Source organism: Dipteris shenzhenensis, chromosome 21, assembly GCF_047967505.1.
Source record: "Dipteris shenzhenensis isolate YYH24624 ecotype China chromosome 21, Dip_SZ_1.0, whole genome shotgun sequence".
Classification (NCBI taxonomy): Eukaryota; Viridiplantae; Streptophyta; class Polypodiopsida; order Gleicheniales; family Dipteridaceae; genus Dipteris; species Dipteris shenzhenensis.
The window spans coordinates 53,164,866-53,185,737 of record NC_141616.1 but is presented as its reverse complement, the minus strand read 5'-3'; the positions used below and the strand labels follow the sequence as shown (position 1 = coordinate 53,185,737).

Genomic DNA, 20,872 nt, shown 5'->3' with positions numbered 1-20,872 from the left:
AAAAGTCTTTCCGAGGGTCTTGGCCCGCTTTGAACGCGCCGGTGATGTCAAAAATACCATAATCTGCACCGTACATCAGTGGGGTTATCATATTTTATTGTTTTAGAGGAAAAAAATTGAAGAAATCGTGAATTTCTCTCATGGCCCCTAAATGAGCTCCCTTTTTTTCTAAAAGATTCACCAAGGCTTTAACAAAGGAGAAGTTTTCCCTGTGCAAGCATCTCCTCGGTATATAGGATAGCTTGCTTCTTAAAAGGGGAATTGATTATGCAATTTCTAACAATAACCATGTTGTATTACAGGAGGGAATGCTTAGCTAGGTTGGATACCCTCATGGGTTGTGATCCCGAGTTATAATGTGCAATTAATGTTTAGAATCCTAAACAATGTGTAGAATTTAGACTTAGAACCTTACTCCAATTAGTAAAGGTTTCGGATCATACATGTGAAACTGCTAGGTTGGATACCCTCATGGGTTGTCATCCAATTAGCTAGAACCTTACTCCAATTAGCTAGGTTGGATACCCTCATGGGTTGTGATCCCGAGTTATAATGTGCAATTAATGTTTAGAATCCTAAACAATGTGTAGAATTTAGACTTAGAACCTTACTCCAATTAGTAAAGGTTTGGGACCATACATGTGAAACTGCTCCTGTGCCACTTCTAAGACTTACTCTAGGGTTTAGGGTCTTGTACGAAACCCATACTTAACTTCTCATCTATTTTGTCAAAAATTGCCCCAATTGCAGTGAATATGAGCCATACATCTAACAATAAATGACATGGATCTTTCTTAATTAACAACAAAGATTCATTGATGGAAACTACTTAAGACTAGGTTATTTAGGTATTGATTTCTTCTTGTTATCCGATCACAAAAGGGTTGCTTGGTCTACATTTTGAGTATGTGGCATAGGAAAATACTCCATGCAATCTCTTTTGATATAGAGACTCACCAGTCCTTCATTTTCTGTGATTCTTGATCTAATTGATTTGGATGAACCCATAGGTTTTTTGAAGACCCTGGAATCTAACTATATATCCACATGCATACAATTGTGTATGTTAGTATTTGGTTCGGTAGAAGGGACATATGTACATGCTGAAGTGGCTGGCTTACACACTTGGGAGGAGTGAAGATGGTACATAAGGGGAACAAGGGACACGTATACACCAATGTCCATGAACCATGCATTTTGGGACCCAAGTTGTCTTCCAATGTATAATTTTCTAAGATCTCTATGACAAGGGCAAGCAGCTGCTCAAGTCATCAATCGTCATCAAGCTATCAACTTCCCACCTGTTATCTGACAGATCTACATGCACAATTGCAAGGGTGTTGGCCCATAGCAAGGTAGTGACAAGATGGCTTAGAAATTGATGCCGTGTGGTTCCTTTATGACAAGATAATTCCAGCATTTGCACTTTGGGGTGATTGCCAACTGACGACATGTTAGAAAGACAGGCAGAAACCACCAAATTCAAGGCTGTATTGGGGTAAATATGGTGCTTGCAGTGGCAAGTGGTTGACAAACTATGATGGTAACAGGTGGCAGGTGGTAGTAATGTAAGTACACAGATCCTCGGATGACATGGCAAACTTTGACAGTTACTTTGACCAGTGATTCGGTCACACGGGTAGTCAATCTACACGGCCCAGCATTGATGACATGTGAAGAGAGGGAGTGCAAATGAAATTAATGATAAAGAGCATCATAACGTGCACTTGAGAAATAACACCTTCCAGATACGGTGATGAGACATTCTTACCATCCTAGTGATGGAAACAATCAACATGATTAATAAAATGATTTCCCTTACAAGATTGAACAAAAAATTCATTGCTAGCACTCAACATATACTTGGGAAATCTCCTGAAAAAATCTTCTCTCATGTAGCCTTAGGCGTTACAGGACTGCAATAAATAAATCAGGAAGTCCTGTAAACTTGATTGCCCAGCGCGATATATAAAGGGCAGGGCAGCTGCTACAGTACATCCTTGCAACTTCCACAAGATCCAAGATATGTTTTCCTTTGATAAGACAAATTTAGCGAGTAGCTCAAGAGGCTCAAACCCACTCCTTTGGATTGATGCATGCATCTAGCAACTTCCATTCCTCGCTGGTCTCTTCTGGATGCTGCACAGCACACAAACTGAGTATTTCAGTTGCATATTCCTTGCCGCATACCATGCATTGTGCCTATGGCCTGTGGAAGATTATCTCCCCCTGCACACATTGTGTGCATGCAGGTCTTTTATCTTGAAAACTTGAAAATCATCAAGATTCAGGTGAGTGTAGGTGACAATCAATCATTGAAACAATATATCTAAAATATACATGTGCTAGGAAAGATGATTCCATATTGAATGAGCGAATAACCAAAGCCGTTGATAATGATGGCACGGGAAAAGAGAACGCGTTATCTCCAAGTGAATAGGAATCTCTCCAACAAAACACAAAAGCAAAAATCAAATTTCTCTACATTCTATGACCACTCAGGCAACAAAGCTGAGCTGGGACTGAGGAACAAAATATAGCACGGTATGTCAGTACATACCCCTCTGATGGAAAACCAAAGTGGGAGGGCATACCTTCAGTATGTATGCATCATGGAGCAGATTAACTTACATGATCATATTCCCATCTTGCTGTGAGTGGCAAAGACATCAGGATACTTTCAATTCGGCCTCCCGTCCTCAATCCAAATGTGGTGCCTCGATCATATACCTGAAAAGAAGCGCTGGTCAGTTTTCTACTTCCCCTGAGCCTCTCTCATACATGTTGGAACACATAAAAGCAAGGCTTGTTCCAAACATTCAGATGTATCCCTCAAATAGACATGAAAACTCTGTATCATACATTAGACATACAATTCAACAAACAGATTGTGTAAGGTTTCAACATCACAAGAAAGCGCTATTCAAGAGAGGGAAGGGGGAAGCGGGAGGGGGGATGTGTACTGGTCATATGCACAAAGATATATCCACATCAATAAACACATATACCAACATGCCTGAGATATAAGCACTAATTGCTTGGTTAGATCAAGAACCAGTTCCCACTGCCTTCAGAAACTTTAGGGAACGGGGGATATGAAGGAGGAAAAAATCAACCTCAACACTTCCCTTTCCCTTTTGACAGAAAGCATTTAGAAATCTCTTTGCTGTTCTGGGTTCCCCACAAATGACACTTTAACATAAAGGAGCAGAAAAAAGGTGACAATCGACAGGCACCAAATTAAACTCCACATAGCGTCCTCTTCGTAGTTGCTGCCAGGATTTATTATCTGCTGTAAAAGGCATGTCTTTTCGTTTCTCGATCAATGGAATGTATGCTGGAATAACAGAATTTGCACATTCTGTATCAAAATAGCACAAAGGAATGAGAGACACAAATCACCATGTACATCATATTGCACCCTCAGAGTAAACAACACAAATTTGATAGACAGATTAAAAATGTTGCAAACATCACTGTAAGTCTAGCCTCCCTGCCTTAAAAAAGGAATAAAATTTTAAAACAAAAATATACATCCATTCATTGAAAGCTGGAACAAATAGTCCGAAGAGTGCACATGATGGAAAATACTAAGCTACACAAATTGCTTTTAACATATCACCTGTTGCAAAAGCAAAGAGTTCATCTGGATCTCTATCATTTAAGTCATCAAAGAAAATTCCTCCAATCCCTCGCCGTTCACCACGGTGCTGCGCCAAACAATAACATTAGGATTCTCCAAGTGACTCTTAAACACTACAATGGATAAAGCATGGACCTGCAAAAGTCCTCAAATGCAGGATTCAAAGGAAAAAATGGAAGCCTGAAGCAAAATTATAATCACTATATTAAAGTTTTCAAAACCTGTGGTCGCAAAATTTAAAATTATAACCAGTAAAAAAGCCCAGAAGAGTTGTTTTCCTGCCTAAGAGAAAAAAATGCTTTATAAGTCCACTTTGGATCCAGGGAGTTAGACATTCCTTCCCTCTTCAGAGGTTAGCGTCCTCAATGATAAAATTTGGAAATAGTCTCTGTATCTACTAAAGGATCCCCACGTAGCCTCTAATAGAGGAAGTCTGTGCCATGCACCCAACATCATGGGTATCTTCTAGTTACAAACTTGCATTTCTTCTCGGTCCAGGATTCTTGTTGGTTTGCATCCCACATCACCCTCAATCTCTTAACATTACATTGCCCTAAATTAGTAAGTCACCTAGTTGTAATGAGAAACATGAAACGGGATGCATCTTACAACCCTGTGGTAATTCCGATCAATAGAATATCTTGCTTATTCTTTGTAAAATTAACCATAGCCCACAATATCAAGGTAAATAACCTTAAGATTTTGTCTAAAGTAAAGGACTCAGAGCATGAAGAAACAAAATGAAAAACTCACCCTCTATCTCTTACGACATTACAAAACCCTAAATTAATAAGTCACCTAGTTGTAATGAGAAACATGAAACGGGATGCACCTTACAACCTTGTGGTAATTCCAATCAATAGAATATCTTGCTTGTTCTTTGTAAAATAACCACAGTCCACAATATCATATGAATAACTCAACATTTTGTCTAAAGTTCAGGACTAGGTGTATGAAGAAACTCTATGAAAAACTCTCTCCTTTCTCTAACTCTCTGAAAGACCTTGTTTCATAGCTTGGCAGATTTTGCTCTATCCATAGCTTGGCACATTTTGCTTTTGAAAGTGCTAACATTTCTCACATTTAAATTATATAATCGTTGCACTAAGCCCTTTCTGAGTTATTCCAATTGTAGTTGAACTAGCTAAGGTCTAAACCCATGATTCAATTCGAATGGACTCATCCTTGTGGATGGATGTTTTCCATCATTATAGGCAAATTCTAGTGATGGCAATCACTTGTTTCCATGTACTTAACCTTAATGAAACATATTGAGGCAACTCCTACACCAAGTCTTCTACCAAGATCATCTTCACCCAACCACGTTCTAGGAACCGATTCGCAAAGTGCATTATCTGGAACCCATCACCCAACTATAGAGCAATCCGGTCACCCTCGAGCATCAAAGGCCTTAGGGAAGACACACCACATGCACATATATATATATAATGCATCTCTCTCTCTCTACACACACACACACACACTTTTTTTTTTGGTAATTCCATGGACTTGTATTATAAGATTAATATTGTCCAAAGAGACTCTCCTAAAAGGAGAGAGCCCAAATCAAAAACACAAATAAACTATCTCCATGCAGGACCTGTCTAGATCTCCTTCCTTACAGGCATCATAATCAGATTGCCTTAAGGAAGCTCTGCATAATTCATAGGGCTGATGGAAGTGTTTGTGTGCAAATATGCCATATTATGTTCAGTCCAAAAGGTCCATAGAGCCCAAAATCTAATCCAGTAAAGGAGTAGAGAATAAGGTCTCAATGGAGTAGCACATCTGCCAGAAAGCCAAAAAAATTTCCCAAATCTGGTATTCGGGAATCTAAGACATAAGAACCTTGAAATCTTTGCAATCAAAAGCCTGGAGCATTGACAAAACCATAATAAGTGTGGCACTGTCTCTGCATGTGCCTGGCATCGTAAACAGGTAGCGGTGGCAATAGCTATCTTCCTCTTAACCAAAGTAGTTCCAATTGGCAATGTTCCAGTAATGCAACGCCAAAGAAATAGTCTTTGTTTGAGAGGCAGCTTGGCCTTCCATAAAATACTCGAGTTCCTTGACCACCGAGAGAGGGGTTCTTGCATATGCCACAAATAATTTGCATGAGTGTGTATCCATGCAGAAGTCTGTATGTTGTCATAGAGGTGAGTTTGCTGATAGGCACAGGGCACATATTCAGCCCTTTGGGACATAACTTCCAATCAGCTAACTTGTTATCATGTGAGAACTGGGGAATAGGCAATAAAGGCTGCAGAAGATCTTTTATTTTCTTCCAGATAGGCCTGTGGTGCATTCCAAGATTGTATTTGGCCATGATTTGAGAAAAAGTAAGAAGTTGCACCTGATCATCTATCACATCTGCAATGCATCTGACACCCATTTTGCTCAAATTATATGATCTGACAGGCTCCTGACAAGCAAGGGGAGGATCAAAAACTGCACTCCAATATATGCTCTCACTCCGCAAAGAGTTGTTATGGGGGTTTGCAGGATCCCATTTGATATTAGATAGGACCTCTTTCCAATCATGAATGAGTGCCGAGGCAAAGGGGGGCAGTTTGGGATTTTCCCCATAAATTTTCCAAGTAAAAGCTCCCAGACATCCACTTCCCATTTACCATAAAAAAGTGTCTGCATAGTCTGACACATATAGGAAAGCATTCTTGTCCATGGTTTTGTTTGCTTAAAGAAGGTTAGCAGCATTGATACCTTTCGTGAGAGCGCATGACAGCAAATATTAAGCACATTCAAACCACCACATTTCCGAGGAGAACAGATAAAGTCCATTTTCAACAAACGGAATGCCTTCTTGGAGGCCTTATTCTTCCATAGCATGTCCATGGCTTTTCACATATAGGCTGCAATTTCTTGATCTGTCCAATGTAAGAGTGGCAGAAAGAATTGTATGTATGCCATAACAAAGGACTGCACAATCCTGAGGCGGACATGAAGTGGCCAAGTGGCAGTTTTCCAATAATTTAGCTTTGCATTTAGCTTATCTAATATCCAATTAAGCTGCTGTTTTCTAGTGACCAGCCAGCCAATAGGATATCCCAGGTGCCTGATCAGAACATGAGGATCTAAAATCTCTCCTGGCCAAAGTATGGCATGCCAATCTCGACTCTTTAAGGGTATGAGTTTGGATTTCTCAAAATTAACATGCAGTCCCGCTGCCAGTCCAAACAAAGATAAAGCATCCATTAAAGTGTTCAGTTCTTGCTGTGTATTTTGAGGCATAAAAAAGGAGTCATCTGCATATGCCTGGGCCACAAAGCTAGAGACTCCTGGCAGCTGTAAACCTTTTAATTTCCCTTGTAAGGTAAGATGATCCATATAGATTAGCAGGGGGTGAGTGGCAATGGCATAAAGTAGCGCACTAAGAGGGCAACCTTGCCTCACTGACTTACCCAATGTCCAAGATGTAGATATGATTGGCCAAAATACATTGGGCTGACGAGTCTTTATATAGCCAATAGATAACCTGCACCATTTTTGGCCCAAATCCCATCTTGTGCATTGTTTGTGCAATGAAATCCCACTGAACAGTGTTGAAAGCTTTAGCTATGTCTACCTGTAAGATTAAAACATCTTGTTCAGTGTATTTGGCATACTCAATGGCAGTCATGGCATTGGCAATGTTATCATATATCTGCCTTCTAGGCACAAATCCATATTGAAAAGGATGTAGCCCATCGTGCAAAAAGGTATGCACTCTATGCACCAGCATTTTGGTGATGAGCTTATATTGCACTGGCATGAGAGTAATGAGCCTCCAGTCTGATAAAGTTTCAGAAAGATTTTTCTTCGGAATAAGCTTGACCAGCCCATGTTTCCATGAATTAGGCATACAATTGTTGTTCCAGGCATCATTAATCATTTGTAGCATGACATCTTTAAGGTCATCCCAGAATGCCAAATAGAATTCCACTGTTAGACCATCCCATCCTGGAGATTTCCCTTTGCCAAGATGGAGCAAGGCATTATGTAATTCTTCTGCTGTGAATGACTGATCCAAGGATAAGGCATCCTATTGAAGCATGATTGGTTGGACATGTCTCAAAAGAGCTTGCCGTGTGCCATCAATCTTCCTTACTCTTAGACAGGAGCTCTTCCTCCGATGAGAATGTAACCCCTGGAAAAAAGATTTGGAAGAGCATCCTTTATCCATGAATGGTGTCATCCGTGCACAGACTTGCCACTTGTTGAGTTTCCTTTGATTGTTTTCTTGTAACAATGATCGATAATGGAATAAACTCTCTTGTTGGACTGGAGATCAATTCTGAACCTGTGATAACTCTATGAGGGACTGCACTTGATATTTGGCATCTATTATTTTTTTCCTTCAATCAGCCATATATGATCTGCCATATAGCGTAATAACATGCTGAATACGGTGCACAAAGGAATCCCATGCATAATTCAAGTCATAATGGGCATGTGCCTGCATTAAGGCAATGGCATCTTGTATCATGTTTCTAAAAGAGGCATGCTGAAAATATGCTGCATTTACATGTTTGAGCCGGATAGTATGAGCAGGCAAATCATGAGTAGGCATACCAAAATCCAATGTCAACCAAACAGGAGCATGATCTGATAGAGATAGAGAATGATCCACCATGATTTGAATGGTGAAATCAGTAAATTGCTGCGTATGTAGCAAGTACCATCTATCTAGCCTCACCCAGTAATTGTGGATAGCATTATGATGATATGTATATCCAGGCAAATCATGCTGCAAAGTAAGCCAAATGTATCCTGCTTGTGTATGTGCCATAAGATGATTCCATTTTCTTTGCTCAAGCTGAAGCATGTGTGAGTTTCCTGTAGTGTTATCTCTAGGCCTAGGAGAGTTGTTGAAGTCCCCGAGAGTTGTTAAAGTCCCCTCCAAGGAAGGCAACTGATCTCCAAGGATATGCAGCAATAGACGCCCACATGTCAGCCCTGTGGGCAGACACCTGAGAGGCATAAACAGCAGTAATCTCATAAATGTCACCATGGATACATATCTACATAACCATCCATCTCCCTAGGGAATCATTGTAAGCAACCCGGGGCTGTAAATCATGTTTGACTAGCATAGCAAGGCCTGAATAGTCAAAGTCACCTGAATAAAAAATATCATATCCTCCAAAGTAACTAACATCTCCAGCCATAGCATGTTGATTATGCTCTTGCAGACATATCACGTCAGGCTGGTGCCTCATAACATAACTCCAAAACAGCCTCCATTTGTTTCTATTACAGAGGCCCTGTATGTTATAGGTAATACACTTGATTGTAGCAATCATAATGGGATGTATAGATGATAGGAACACAAGTATATACGAAAGCAGAAAGCATCTAAAATCAAAGTAAAACAAGCCAACATGGCTATGTCTCAGCCATGGCATCTGCATCTCCCAAAGTTGCAAAAGCATTGGCATCTTCATAAACAGGAATGTTCCTTTGGATGACAATATTCCAAGGCTCCTCAAGAGATGTCTGTGAGGAGAAGGCTGCGTTTGTCTGTCCTGGTAAAGCAGAATCCGCATCCCAATGCCTAGATTGCAAAGGTCTATTCCGTAGGTTAATCTTTTTCCTTTGAGTCTGCCACTCCAGTTGAGAGTCTGAGCCAGAATCAACTACTTTGGCCTTTCCTTTGTCTTTACCCTGACTTCCTACATGCAAAGAAACCTTATTTCCAATTTGTGTCACAGGTTTAGCATTCTTCTCACCAGGCTTGTAAATAACTTTTTTCCCCTCCTTAGGCTGAATAGGAGCAGTGTCCCTTGATATGGCAGCAGGAGGTGGCTGATGTAATACAGAGGGACACTCAGAAGCCAGGTGTCCAAACTTATGACATGAGAAGCAAGCACCAGCAAAAACACCCCATTTCAATTTGAAATATTTCTCCCCTAGATTGATACCATCAATCTCAACTTGTTTCTCTATCTGTGTCCCATAGTATGCAAAACCTGTTCCTGTTGCCAACATTGTGAGGCTTGCATATAACTTGTCCAAGTGTAGATGCAATGGTAGCTAACTGTGGACGCATGTAGTCAGGAAAATCAACCACCTCTACCCAAACTGGGCAGTTATGTTTAATAAGACTCTGATAGTCTTTGTTGGGCGACCAGGGCATAACATGAACCATCTGTCTGCCATAGAACAAAGGTGACATCTCTAGCATGCGTTGCTTTTGAAGGGCATCCAACAAGTGAACTTCATAAAAGCCTCTTGAAGCAAAATACACCCCCTTCACAAAAGAGCCCTCAAGCAGGGAATTAATCCACTGTCCAACATCACTCGCAGAAAGCAATTTCCAGGGAAGAAGATGATTATTGCTGTTTGTGAGTGTTTTCAAGGGATCCACCAAAGAGGGCAAGCTTAATTTCACCTTAACCGAAGGTGTCGCATCAGTCCAATGCTGTCGAGTAAGCTGAAAATCATCTTTTAGCATGTTGTATACATACTTGGCATCATCCATGTTGACATTTTCACTTGTAACTTGAAATGCTGAAGCCTCATAGCATTGTCGTTTTGCTTCTGGGGAGTGCTCCTTGCGGGTGTAAGCAATCATCTGAGCAGCATTATCCATGTTGCAAATCGAAGCAGGAAAGGAAGGAAGGAAGGGGCAAATCAGCAGATATGTGGGTCAGGTATCAGCAGCGGCAAGAGAGACACGCTGGGTGGGTGGAGACCAATAGAAGCTGCGTAATAGAACTGGTCGAGCAGATACGGAAAGCAGATAGCAGGTACGCGGGGCAGGTATCAGCAGCTACGTGGGAGAGACACTTTGGGTGGGTAGAGACCAACAAAAGCTGCGGAATAAAACTGGTCGAACAGAAACAGAAAGGAGACAGCAGCGTCAATTTATAGACAGACACTAAGGGCGTCGTAGGACTGATGAAAATGGAGAAGCTTAAAGCAGTTCGAGCAGGAAGAGATATCGAATCAATCAGCAAAACCAAAGAGTCACACACACACTTTTTTTTTTTGTGAGAAGAAATCTTTATTTCTATAGAATAATTACATTCATAGCTGCTTCAAAAGAGAAGTAGCTACTACTCAAGAAAAGATCTCAGTATAGGCTGTATACACATCCTGATCAATCAAACGAGTCTGAAAACAATCGTAGAATGATTGTTGCAGAGATCGTTTGAAAAAAAGGAAGGATGAAAATAGTGGATCACCAAAGACTCTATGATTTCTATCCATCCATAAAGTCCATAGGGTCCAATATCGCACCCATACGAAAAATAAATCAAAACCCTGTCTCTGGGGATGAAATCCAAACAACCAGAAAAATCTGCCAAAAGTAACAGTAGGAAATCGCTGTCGAAGCCTCTGTCTGATGAGAGCAATGAGATCAGAAGTATTTGGACAGGACCAAAAGATGTGGATCACTGATTCAGTAGAGTGCGAGCATCTGTGACAAACAGCTGAAGCAATATGTCTGTGTGCGAGTAACTGTCCAGATGGAAAAATGCCAAGGAGAACTCGCCATAGGAAAAGCTGTTGTCGAAGAGGGACTTTGTAATGCCAAAGGAGACGCAGCCTTTTTCTCCACCACTTCATTGGACGATCCATATGCCAAACAGCATTTGCTCTGTTGGAAATCCAAGGTGGAGGTAATAACACTCTATACAATGATGGCATTGTGATATGTGAAAGCTTCAAAGGACGGACATATGAGGAAGGAGAGCGTAAAATCCAATCCTCAAGCCGATGCTGAATTTCTAAATGAGGTACCGGCAAGTACGGTTGGAGCATTGCTGAAATTTTATGCCATAAAGGACGATAATGAGCTCCCAAGCCATATTTGCGAGCAGCCAAAGAAAAGGATAGAATTGTGCCATCATCTTGAAGTACATCTGCCACAGATGAAATGCCTTTGAAGGAGAGAAAATATGAACGTCGGGGTTCTTGTATGGCCAAAGGTGGATGGAATACTTTAGACCAAAAGAGATTCTCTTCCCTCAAAGAGTTGCCCGAAAGAGAGTCCCTGCCTTTCCATTCCAAGTGGGAAAGAATGTGTTTCCAATCAAGAAGCAGAGAAGAGACAAAAGGGCATCCTCTGATCTTGCCTTGGATAGAGCCAAATAAAAATTCCCACTGAGTAGGCTGCCAATTCCCAAAAGCAGATGAATGAAGATGTAATAAGAGAGAGCGAATCATAAAAGCCCAAGGCTGATCTCCTTGTAGAAACTGCATCATCATTTTCCCCCTATGAGCAAGTAAATGCATTTGAATATTTAGAATGTTCAGACCCCCGTGCATCTTTGGAGAACAGAGACGATGCATGGAGAGTAATCTGAGACTTTTCTTGCCATGTTTTGAACGCCAGAAAATTTCCATGATAGCTGACATAAATGAAACCAAATCTGCCTTAGTGAACATAGTAAGAGGCAGATAAAATTGTATGTATGCTATCAAAATGGATTGTGTAATTCACAGACGAACATGTAATGGCCAAGTTGCAAGCTTCCAATATTCAAGTTTTGCCCTCAACTTTACTAGCACCCAATCAGTTTTTTGTTGTGAACGGGTGAGTCCCCAGCCTAAAGGATAACCAAGATGTCGAATGAATTGAGAAGCAGGGACAATTTCCCCAGGCCACAAAAGGTTGTGCCAGTCCTGTGCATGTAAAGGCAACAATTTTGATTTTTGAAAATTTACCCGAAGGCCAGCAGCCAATCCATATGTAGAAAGAGCATGCATGATCATGGACAGATCAGCCCGATTATTTTTTGGAGTAAAGAATGAATCATCAGCATATGCTTGAGCAATCATGCTACGACTGCCAAGGATCTCCAAACCGTGCAGCTGGTCAGTGTCCAAGAGGTGATCCAGATATTGAAGCAGTGGATGAGTGGCTATGGCAAAAAGTAAAGCACTCAGTGGACATCCTTGTCTGACAGAGCAAGCAAGAGTCCATGATGGAGAAATATCTCCTGAAAGTATGCAGGCAGCTTCACTATCTTGATATAGCCAATTAATGAGTTGCTGCATTTTTGTGCCAAAACCCAAAGCCTGCATAGTCGATGAAATAAAATCCCACTGAACTGTATCAAAAGCTTTGGCAATATTAACTTGAAATAACAAAACATCCTGCTGTGTGTATTTGGCATATTCAATTCCAATGTAGGCATTAGCAATGTTATCGGTGATATGCCTACGCGGGACAAAGCCATATTGCGCAGGATGCAACCCATCATGTAAAAATCCCTTTAGCCGAGCAACAATCATTTTGGTAGTGACTTTGTAAATTACGGGCATAAGAGTGATAGGTCTCCAGTCTGCCAAAGACTCACAAATTTGTTTTTTAGGAAGGAGTTTAACAAGACCTCGCTTCCATGTGTCTGGCATTTTCTGATGTTGCCATGCAGCATTCACCATAGATAGTAATGGATGCTTCAAAATAGGCCAGTATGCTAGAAAAAACTCGACTGTCAAGCCATCCCATCCAGGGGATTTCCATCTGCCACATGATTTGATGGCATCTGACAGTTCCCTCTCAGTAAAAGGTTCCTCCAATTCCAAAGCTTGAGTAGGGAAAATGATTGGAAAAACATTTTGCAACAGTAAATTTCGTGCAAGCAAAACCTGTTGCGAGGGAGGAGCTACAGAGCCAAATTGCTGAGAGAAGTGATGCACACAAACAGAGGCAAGCTGTGACCGTGAAGTAGTCCATGATCCATCAGGCATTAGTACTCTACAAATTTCTATTTGGATTCTCCTCTGATGCAAACTCTTGAAAAATTCTTTGGAAGAGCAACCTTTATCTGTGAAGGCTCTTTGTCTTGCTCTAGTCTCCCATTTTGCCAGTTTCCTGTGATCATTTAGTTTAAGACAATGTCTGGCCTGACATAATGTGGTTTGCTCGTGCATGGACAATGAACGATGATGACTGAGTTCAGTGAGGTCTTGACAAGTAGACTTGGCCTGAGCAATGGTTTCCCTCAGAGTCTTCATGTAAGACTTGCCATAAGCTCTAATCACCATTTGCATTTTAGAAATAAAAGAAGCCCAGGCATCATCAACATGAAGATGGTTGTTAGATGAAAGACAATGAGCTGCTTCAGTAACCATTGCCTTGAATTCAGCATGTTGCAAATAACTGTTGTTGATGATTAGATGTCGCCTTTGTGGCAATCTATCATCTGGCATCTTATGAAAAGATAACCGCAGCCATAGTGGTGCATGGTCTGAATGCACAAAGGCATAGTCAATCCACATTTTGCATGCGAAATCCCCATTTTGTTGTGGAGCAACACTATACCAACGATCCAGTCGTGCCTTATAAGCGGAAAGAGCATTATGTTGAAAAGTGTAGCCCGGTGACAGAGGCTGCAATTCCTTCCAGAGGTCAACTAGATCCAAATGCAAAAGTAGTTGAGACCAGGCATGCCTTTCAGGAGATAACATATCATCGTGGCTGGAAGTGTTGTCTCCCTGTTGTGGAGCATTATTGAAATCCCCACATATGTAGGCATGAGATCTCCACGGATATTGTTGCATAGCATCCCAAATTACAGTTCTGTCTCGAGATGACTGAGGTGCATAAACTGAAGCAAATTCAAACACCTCTCCTCTTATAATGCATTGGAGAACAAGCCATCTGCCTTTGTTGTCATTTAATGCAATGACTGGTTGAAGCTCATGTTTGATCAGAAGGACAACCCCTGAGAAAGAGTGCTCCCCAGCATAGAAAATGTCATACCCGCAGTAGTGTCCTGTCTTGCCTGCATAAATATGCTGGTTGTGCTCTTGTAATGCCACTATGTCAGGCTGAAATCTGTTGATGTACAGCCACACAGATTTCCATTTCCTACTGTCACATATGCCCTGGACATTGAGTGTAAAAGAGGTGATGTGAGCAGTCATATATACAGATATTTATAGTAATGTAACAACTATGTACAGCAGCAAAATGTATGAGGTCAGCCTTGCATTTCTATCTCAGGGTCGAGGCCTCGCCCCTGAGAAGAAGTAGTCGCCTGAGAAGTGGACAGCAAAGCAGCAACCTCTTCTTCAGGGAAGAGTGTTCTGCTGGCTGTTACTGCAGCCCATGTAATTCCAATTCTTGTATTGATCTCTGGGGTGTTTCCGCTAGAAGAGGCACCATTCCAAGTGCGGGGGGGTGGAATTCTTCGAGCAGAAATAACCTTTCTTGGGTTCTGCCAGCCATCAGTTGAAGGTTGCTTTCCTTTGGGCAAGGATTGAGTAGCAGGAGGTGAATGTGAAGTAAGATTCGCATTGGTAGCTACTGAATCTTTGCCTTTATCCTGACTCCCAGAATGCTGTTTACTGCTTTTATTTTTGTTGGCAACTGGAGTAGGAGCATCTTTAATGGGCATGTGGACTGGCAAGGTGACATGATGCATTTTATGTTGGTTCAGTGGACACTGTGAAGCCATGTGTCCAAACTTTTTGCATTCAAAACAGGCCCCTGCAAATAAACCCCATTTGAGTTTATAAAATGCACTCCCCATGTTCACATTATTCACCGTGACTGAGTAAGAGTCCGGTGTGGGATTATCAGTATCCCAAAGAATGCAAAATCTGTTTGAATTACCATTTGGCCGTGGTGGGCAGACCACTTTACCTAAAGAGGCTGCAATTTTAGGCAAAAGTGAGGCCATGCATTGGGGAAAATCAACAACTTCAACCCAGACTGGGCATCTGTGTCGGATTAAAGCCTGAAAGTCCCTTGTGGGAGACCACGGCAAGACATGCACCATTTGCTGCCCAAAAAAGAGAGGTGAATGTTCCAAAAGCATTTGTCTGTGGATCTCATCCACCATGATAACCTCGAAAAAGCCCCTGGCTGCATAATGTACTTTACGAACAAAAGAGCCAGCCAATGTGCGTGTCAGCCAGTTGCCTATTTCTGCAGCAGGTGGCATCCGGCTTGGAAAAAACAATATGACTGCATTCTTGGCATACTCTCTGACTGGATCCACAATTTCATCGACCTCAACCATGAGGCCAACTGAAGGAACCGAGTCTTTCCACTCTTTTCTCGTATCTGCAAATCCTTCATGCATTACATCATATACTAGTTGAGCCTCAATCGTGTCATGCATCGGGTCATGCTGACCCTCAACCTGCTTTTGTTTCTTGCAGGGAGCCGAACGCTCCTTTTGAAATGTTTTTTCATATGAATACTTTGCCATGACTCGGTAGGAAAAGGAGCTCGAGGATGAAGTACCTGTATAAGGGTGGTAACAGCCAAAAAAACCAGTCCCAAAGAAAGATCAAAGGAAGCCCGCAAGAGAGAAGAGGAGGTGTAGAACTGGTAAGGAAAGAGCAAAAGGATAGGTAGGAGTTGGCTGAAAAACCAGGTAGGGAAAACTCCAGTTGAAAGCCCCAAAAGTATACGAAAGCTGGACTGGTATGGAAAGGTACGGAATGTACGGTGGCCGTACAGACGTACGGAAGAGGATTGGTGCAGGGTTACGGGTGAGAGACGAGATGCTGATGGAAGATGGAACTGAAACGAAACGAAGCCTATAGATGCAGATATCGACGTACACACACGAGGGCTGGAGCGAAATCACGCAGGATCCGTAGGCAAAAACACGGGGAAGTACCGTGCTGACGTACGGCACCTGTACGGCAGCCGTACAGGTGTACGGTCAGACGGGGTAAGCTGAACGGGGCTCTGGCGATCTGTTCTCCACTCTTTCCAAGCGCTCACGCTCCACGCTCACTCTCTACACACACACGAAACACCACACACACACACACACACACACACACACACACCACTCTCTCTCACACACACACACACACACACTCTCTCTCTCACACACACACACACACACACACACATATATATATATTTGTGTGTGTGTGTGTGTGTGTGTGTGTGTGTGTGTGTGTGTGTGTGTGTGTGTGGGTGGTTGCAATCAGGTGATGGGAAACCATCAGGTTTCCGTGGCGGCTACCCGCTACCCTCGTCGCCATCAAGTAGGGCATCATATCCACCTTGCGCGCCATCTGGGAGCGCAATACTCTGGCGAGCAACCACCAAAAGACTCTAGCGAGTGCAATACTCTAGCGAGCGACCGCTAAAAGACGAGTGTTTTTGCAAGGCTTGGCTTGCAGGCATTTTTTCGTCATTACCACAAGAGGTATTCGCTGGATGTATAGACCACCACCCTGGTTGTTAGCCCTTGTTACAGAAGACACTCCCTAGACAGTGAGCTGGGTTCTCTGGAAACGGGCTGGTTTCGTTTTGTCAACCAGTTTTGCTTTCCTACAAGGCCTGGCTTGCAGGCATTTTTTACGTCATTACCACGAGAGGTATTCGCTGGATGTATAGACCACCACCTTGGTTGTTAGTCCGTGTTACTGAAGAGACTCCCTAGGTAGTGAGCTGGGTTCTCTAGAAACGGGCTGGTTTCTTTGTGACAATTTTTTCCATGATAAGCATCTTTCGTTTTGCTAATTTGTATGAGTGGTTTTCAAGCTTTAATACAAGTTCTTTTCTTTGGAAAAGAAAATGTATGTATGTATGTTTGTATTATGTATGTTATGTATGGACGGATGCATGCATGCATGTATATGCGCACGCGCACACACATACACACACACTGTTTTTTTTTTTTAAGAAAACACACTCTTTTTTTTTTGGGTGAAATGTTAGGAGGACGTGAAATTATGGGACTCTTGATTTGCGACTCTCGTAATTTGCGCGTGACTGCCTTGAGCCTTTGCGACGCGAGGGTCCGGCCATGGGGCAAGATTTCGGGAATTAAAATTCCTAGTGGGTCCTTGGAAATAGTGAATGTGCACCCAGTTACTAGGCAATTAATTCCTAGGGCCAAAGTGTGCAACAGGGGGGCCAAAAGAGTGGTGCAATTCAAAAAGATTGCTTTTTGAAGCCTAGGGCTTTAAAAGGGGGAGGGGAAGCCCTTCTTTTAGATTCAGTTGGCAAAATCAGTTCCAGAGGAGCTAGATCATCAATTTGGAGCTGCCAGAGCCTGCCAGGTGCTACTAGGCTGAAATCACTTTTTACCAGGAGGTTCCAGAGCCTGCCAGGGAAATTCGTTTTTACCTAGAGACCAGTTTCAAGTGATCCAGAGCCTACCAGGGAAATTCGTTTTCAGCCAAGGGCCACTTTCAGGTGATCCAAAGCTTGCCAAGGAAATTCGTTTTTACCCAGGGGCCAGTTTCAAGTGATCCAGGCCTGCCAAGGAAATTCGTTTTTACCTAGGGGCCAATTCCAAGTGATCCAGGGCCTGCCAGAGCAAATCGCAATTGATCCAAGAGCCTGTTGCAGGTGGCGATTACTGCCAAGGTGTCTGTTCCAGTTTGCGATTTGCTTTTGGGCTCTTCCAGGCTGTTCTAGGTACCTGCGATTGATTCTAGGGCTGTTCCAGAAGTTCTGGACTTGACCAGGCTGTTCCGAGTGAACTGCGACTTACTTTTTCAGGCTTTTAGGCTTTGCAGGAGATTTCGACATGATTTCAAGAGCTTTTTAGGTATTGTGACTGGTTTTGGTAACTTTCCACGCGTGGGTGTTCGCTTCTAAGCTACTTTTTGTGCTGTACCGGAGCAGAATCAGCTTATCTCCATAGGATCCAGGGTTTTTGAGCCAGGGTAACCTTTCTACTATGGATTCCAGGTAGAAGAAGGCTTGTCTTTGTCTGTTTTTGTCGTTCCCTGATTAGTTGCTGGCTAGTTATTGCGTTTGGGTTTCTTTCCTCGCAAAGAGGGTTGATTTATGCTCTGGGGCAGTGGCCAGGGAGGCTATAGATTGAGGCAGCCCGCTGGAAAGTGTTTGATTGTTTGATTGCACCAGAGTTCAGCTATTGAGGGCTTTGTCTTGCGGTTGTTCAGCCGTGTTTGGCTGGTTCGGGTGCTGGTCTGAATAGTGCAGCTTTTCCTAATGCTGGTAGTGTGGGGAATAGAGCGAGTGTTGCTGTCCCGTTTGTCCAGGCACCTGTTTATGACAATTTGGCACCTAAAGGGAAGTTGAAAGACTTTAAAGAGGCAGGTGCAGCCGTGAAATTTGAGACATTCAGTGGGGTGCAGGACAAACTTAAGGCCTTGACCTTTTTACAGCAATTCGATGCAGCCTACACAGGAGGGAACTTCACTGAATCATCCAAAGTACGCCGGGCTGCAAGTTTTCTAAAGGGGAATGCACTTCAGTGGTGGACCACTATGCTTATGCAAAACACTGCACCAAACACTTGGGTAGGTTTCAAACAGGTGTTTTCGGCTGCGTGGCTTACCACAACTTTTGAAGTAGATATCATGATTACTTGGCATGAGCTGAATTCCATTAATTGCCGCAATTTAGAGGAGTATAACAGCAAGTTTTGGGCGGCTTTGTTGCCCATAGCTCCTACCGGCTTGTTCCTTTCACTGAGCAGGTTGAGAAATATTGTTGTGGGCTGCCTAAGGAGTTGAGAGACTACTACACAAAGACTAAAGTCTCCAATATGTCTCAGCTTATCGAGAATGCTAGTACGGCATATGCTTTGATGCAAGGGAAGACTTTTGGGTTCAAAGGTGGACAGAAGAAAGAATCTAAGAATGGATCTCGCGGGGATAAGTCCGATAGAAAAGCTAATCGCCAAAAGGATGAGCATAATCGTTTGTCTCCAGAGGAATGACGCGCTTTATATGAAGCTGGCAAATGTTTTATTTGCAAAGAGGAGGGACATTGGTCTAGTGATTGTCCCGACCGTAAGAGGAAGGAGCCGACTAGTGACACAGATGAGCCACGGAATGTTCCGAAGGGCAAGAGTTCCTAATTCCACAACGGGTTGTTTACGGCTGGTTTTATATAGCACGATATACAGGTACTTGTAAAAAGAATTTTGTATGGCAAAGTCTACTACTCTTTTTGGCATCGGATTCTGGATGATGTAAACGGTTTGCAGGATGGTGTTTTCCCTGCTACTTTTGGATGCTCTTTTGTCATGAGGTTTCGACAAAATGAGATTGCTATTTTTATCATGAGGTTTCGACAAAAATAAGAATGCTATTTTCGCCATGAGGTTTCAGTAAAATATGCATGTTATTCTTGTCATGAGGATTCGACAAGATGGGAATGCTCTTTTTTGTCATGTGGTTTCGACAAAAAGAGAATGGATTCCCCTCGACCTTGGTTCCGGATGCGCAATTCCTGGAAGTGGTCTATGTCGTGCATCGTTGGCCGCGATGTACGTGGTGTACTAGTCAGTGGGTGTACTAGTTGCTTCGTTTGCAGTGCTATACGTATTTGTTATTTGCAGCTCTACAAATAGTATATGCATTGTTGGTGATCTGTTGGCGGCATGGTTGGCTGTCCAGTCAGATTTGGATTTGATATCTCAGGTACTTCGGATGTTCATGATGTACCACTAGTGTGGGTCTAAAGAGATGGCCATAGGTGGGTAAAGCATGCATGACCTATCCCGGGGAAGTACGGTCTGAGTATCTATGTGCATGCATTAAGTGTTTACATATGCTCATGATGTACCACTGGAAGTGGGTCCTTAGGGATGGCCATACGTGAGGTGGATCGGACATCGTGGGAGCATATTGTTTACGAATGCATGTATGCATGTATGCATGTATGTGGAATGTTTGCTTGTCTTTTGCCTAACAAAGATTGTAGTGTTTCCACTTGGTTTTCTTTTGCAGGTAATTCTTGGCAATCGAGGACGTTTGTCTTCTTTCAAGAGGGGGGTCTATCATGAGGACGTGAAATTATGGGACTCTTGATTTGCGACTCTCATAAATTACGCGTGACTGCCTTGAGCCTCTGGGACGCGAGGGTCCGGCCATGGGGCGGGACTTGGAGAATTAAAATTCCTAGTGGGCCCTTGGAAATAGTGAATGTGCGCCCAGTTACTAGGCAATTATTCCTAGGGCCAAAGTGTGCAACAGGGGGGCCAAAAGAGTGGTGCAATTTTAAAAACTGCTTCTAGGGGCCAAAAGAGTGGTGCAATTAAAAACACTGCTTTTTGGAGCCTAGGGCTTTAAAAGGAGGGGGGAAGCCCTTCTTTTAGATTCAGTTGGCCAAATCAGTTCCAGAGGAGCTAGATCATCAGTTTGGAGCTGCCAATGCCTACCAGGTGCTACTAGAGTCAAATCGCTTTTTACCAGGAGGTTCCAGAGCCTGCCAGGGAAATTCGTTTTTACCCAGAGGCCAATTTTAGGTGATCCAGGCCTGCCAAGGAAATTCGTTTTCAGCCAGGAGCCAGTTTCAAGTGATCCAGAGCCTGCCAGGGA

At 42.7% G+C, this 20,872-nt stretch overlaps 1 protein-coding gene across 1 annotated transcript in view; it reads right to left on the bottom strand.

Moving 5' to 3' along the window:
• Nucleotides 1-1,697: 1,697 nt before the first annotated feature.
• Nucleotides 1,698-20,872, bottom strand: part of LOC147889062 (oxygen-dependent coproporphyrinogen-III oxidase, chloroplastic-like) — a 34,201-nt gene continuing 15,026 nt past the window's right edge. Inside the window, exons 5-8 of the mRNA XM_087392942.1 lie at nt 3,623-3,710; nt 3,237-3,361; nt 2,632-2,730; nt 1,698-2,139 (exon numbers count right to left, since the gene is read on the bottom strand). Of these exons, the coding sequence (XP_087249068.1) occupies nt 2,071-2,139; nt 2,632-2,730; nt 3,237-3,361; nt 3,623-3,710 (381 nt within the window). The 3' untranslated portion in view covers nt 1,698-2,070. The remainder of the gene's footprint in view (nt 2,140-2,631; nt 2,731-3,236; nt 3,362-3,622; nt 3,711-20,872) is intronic.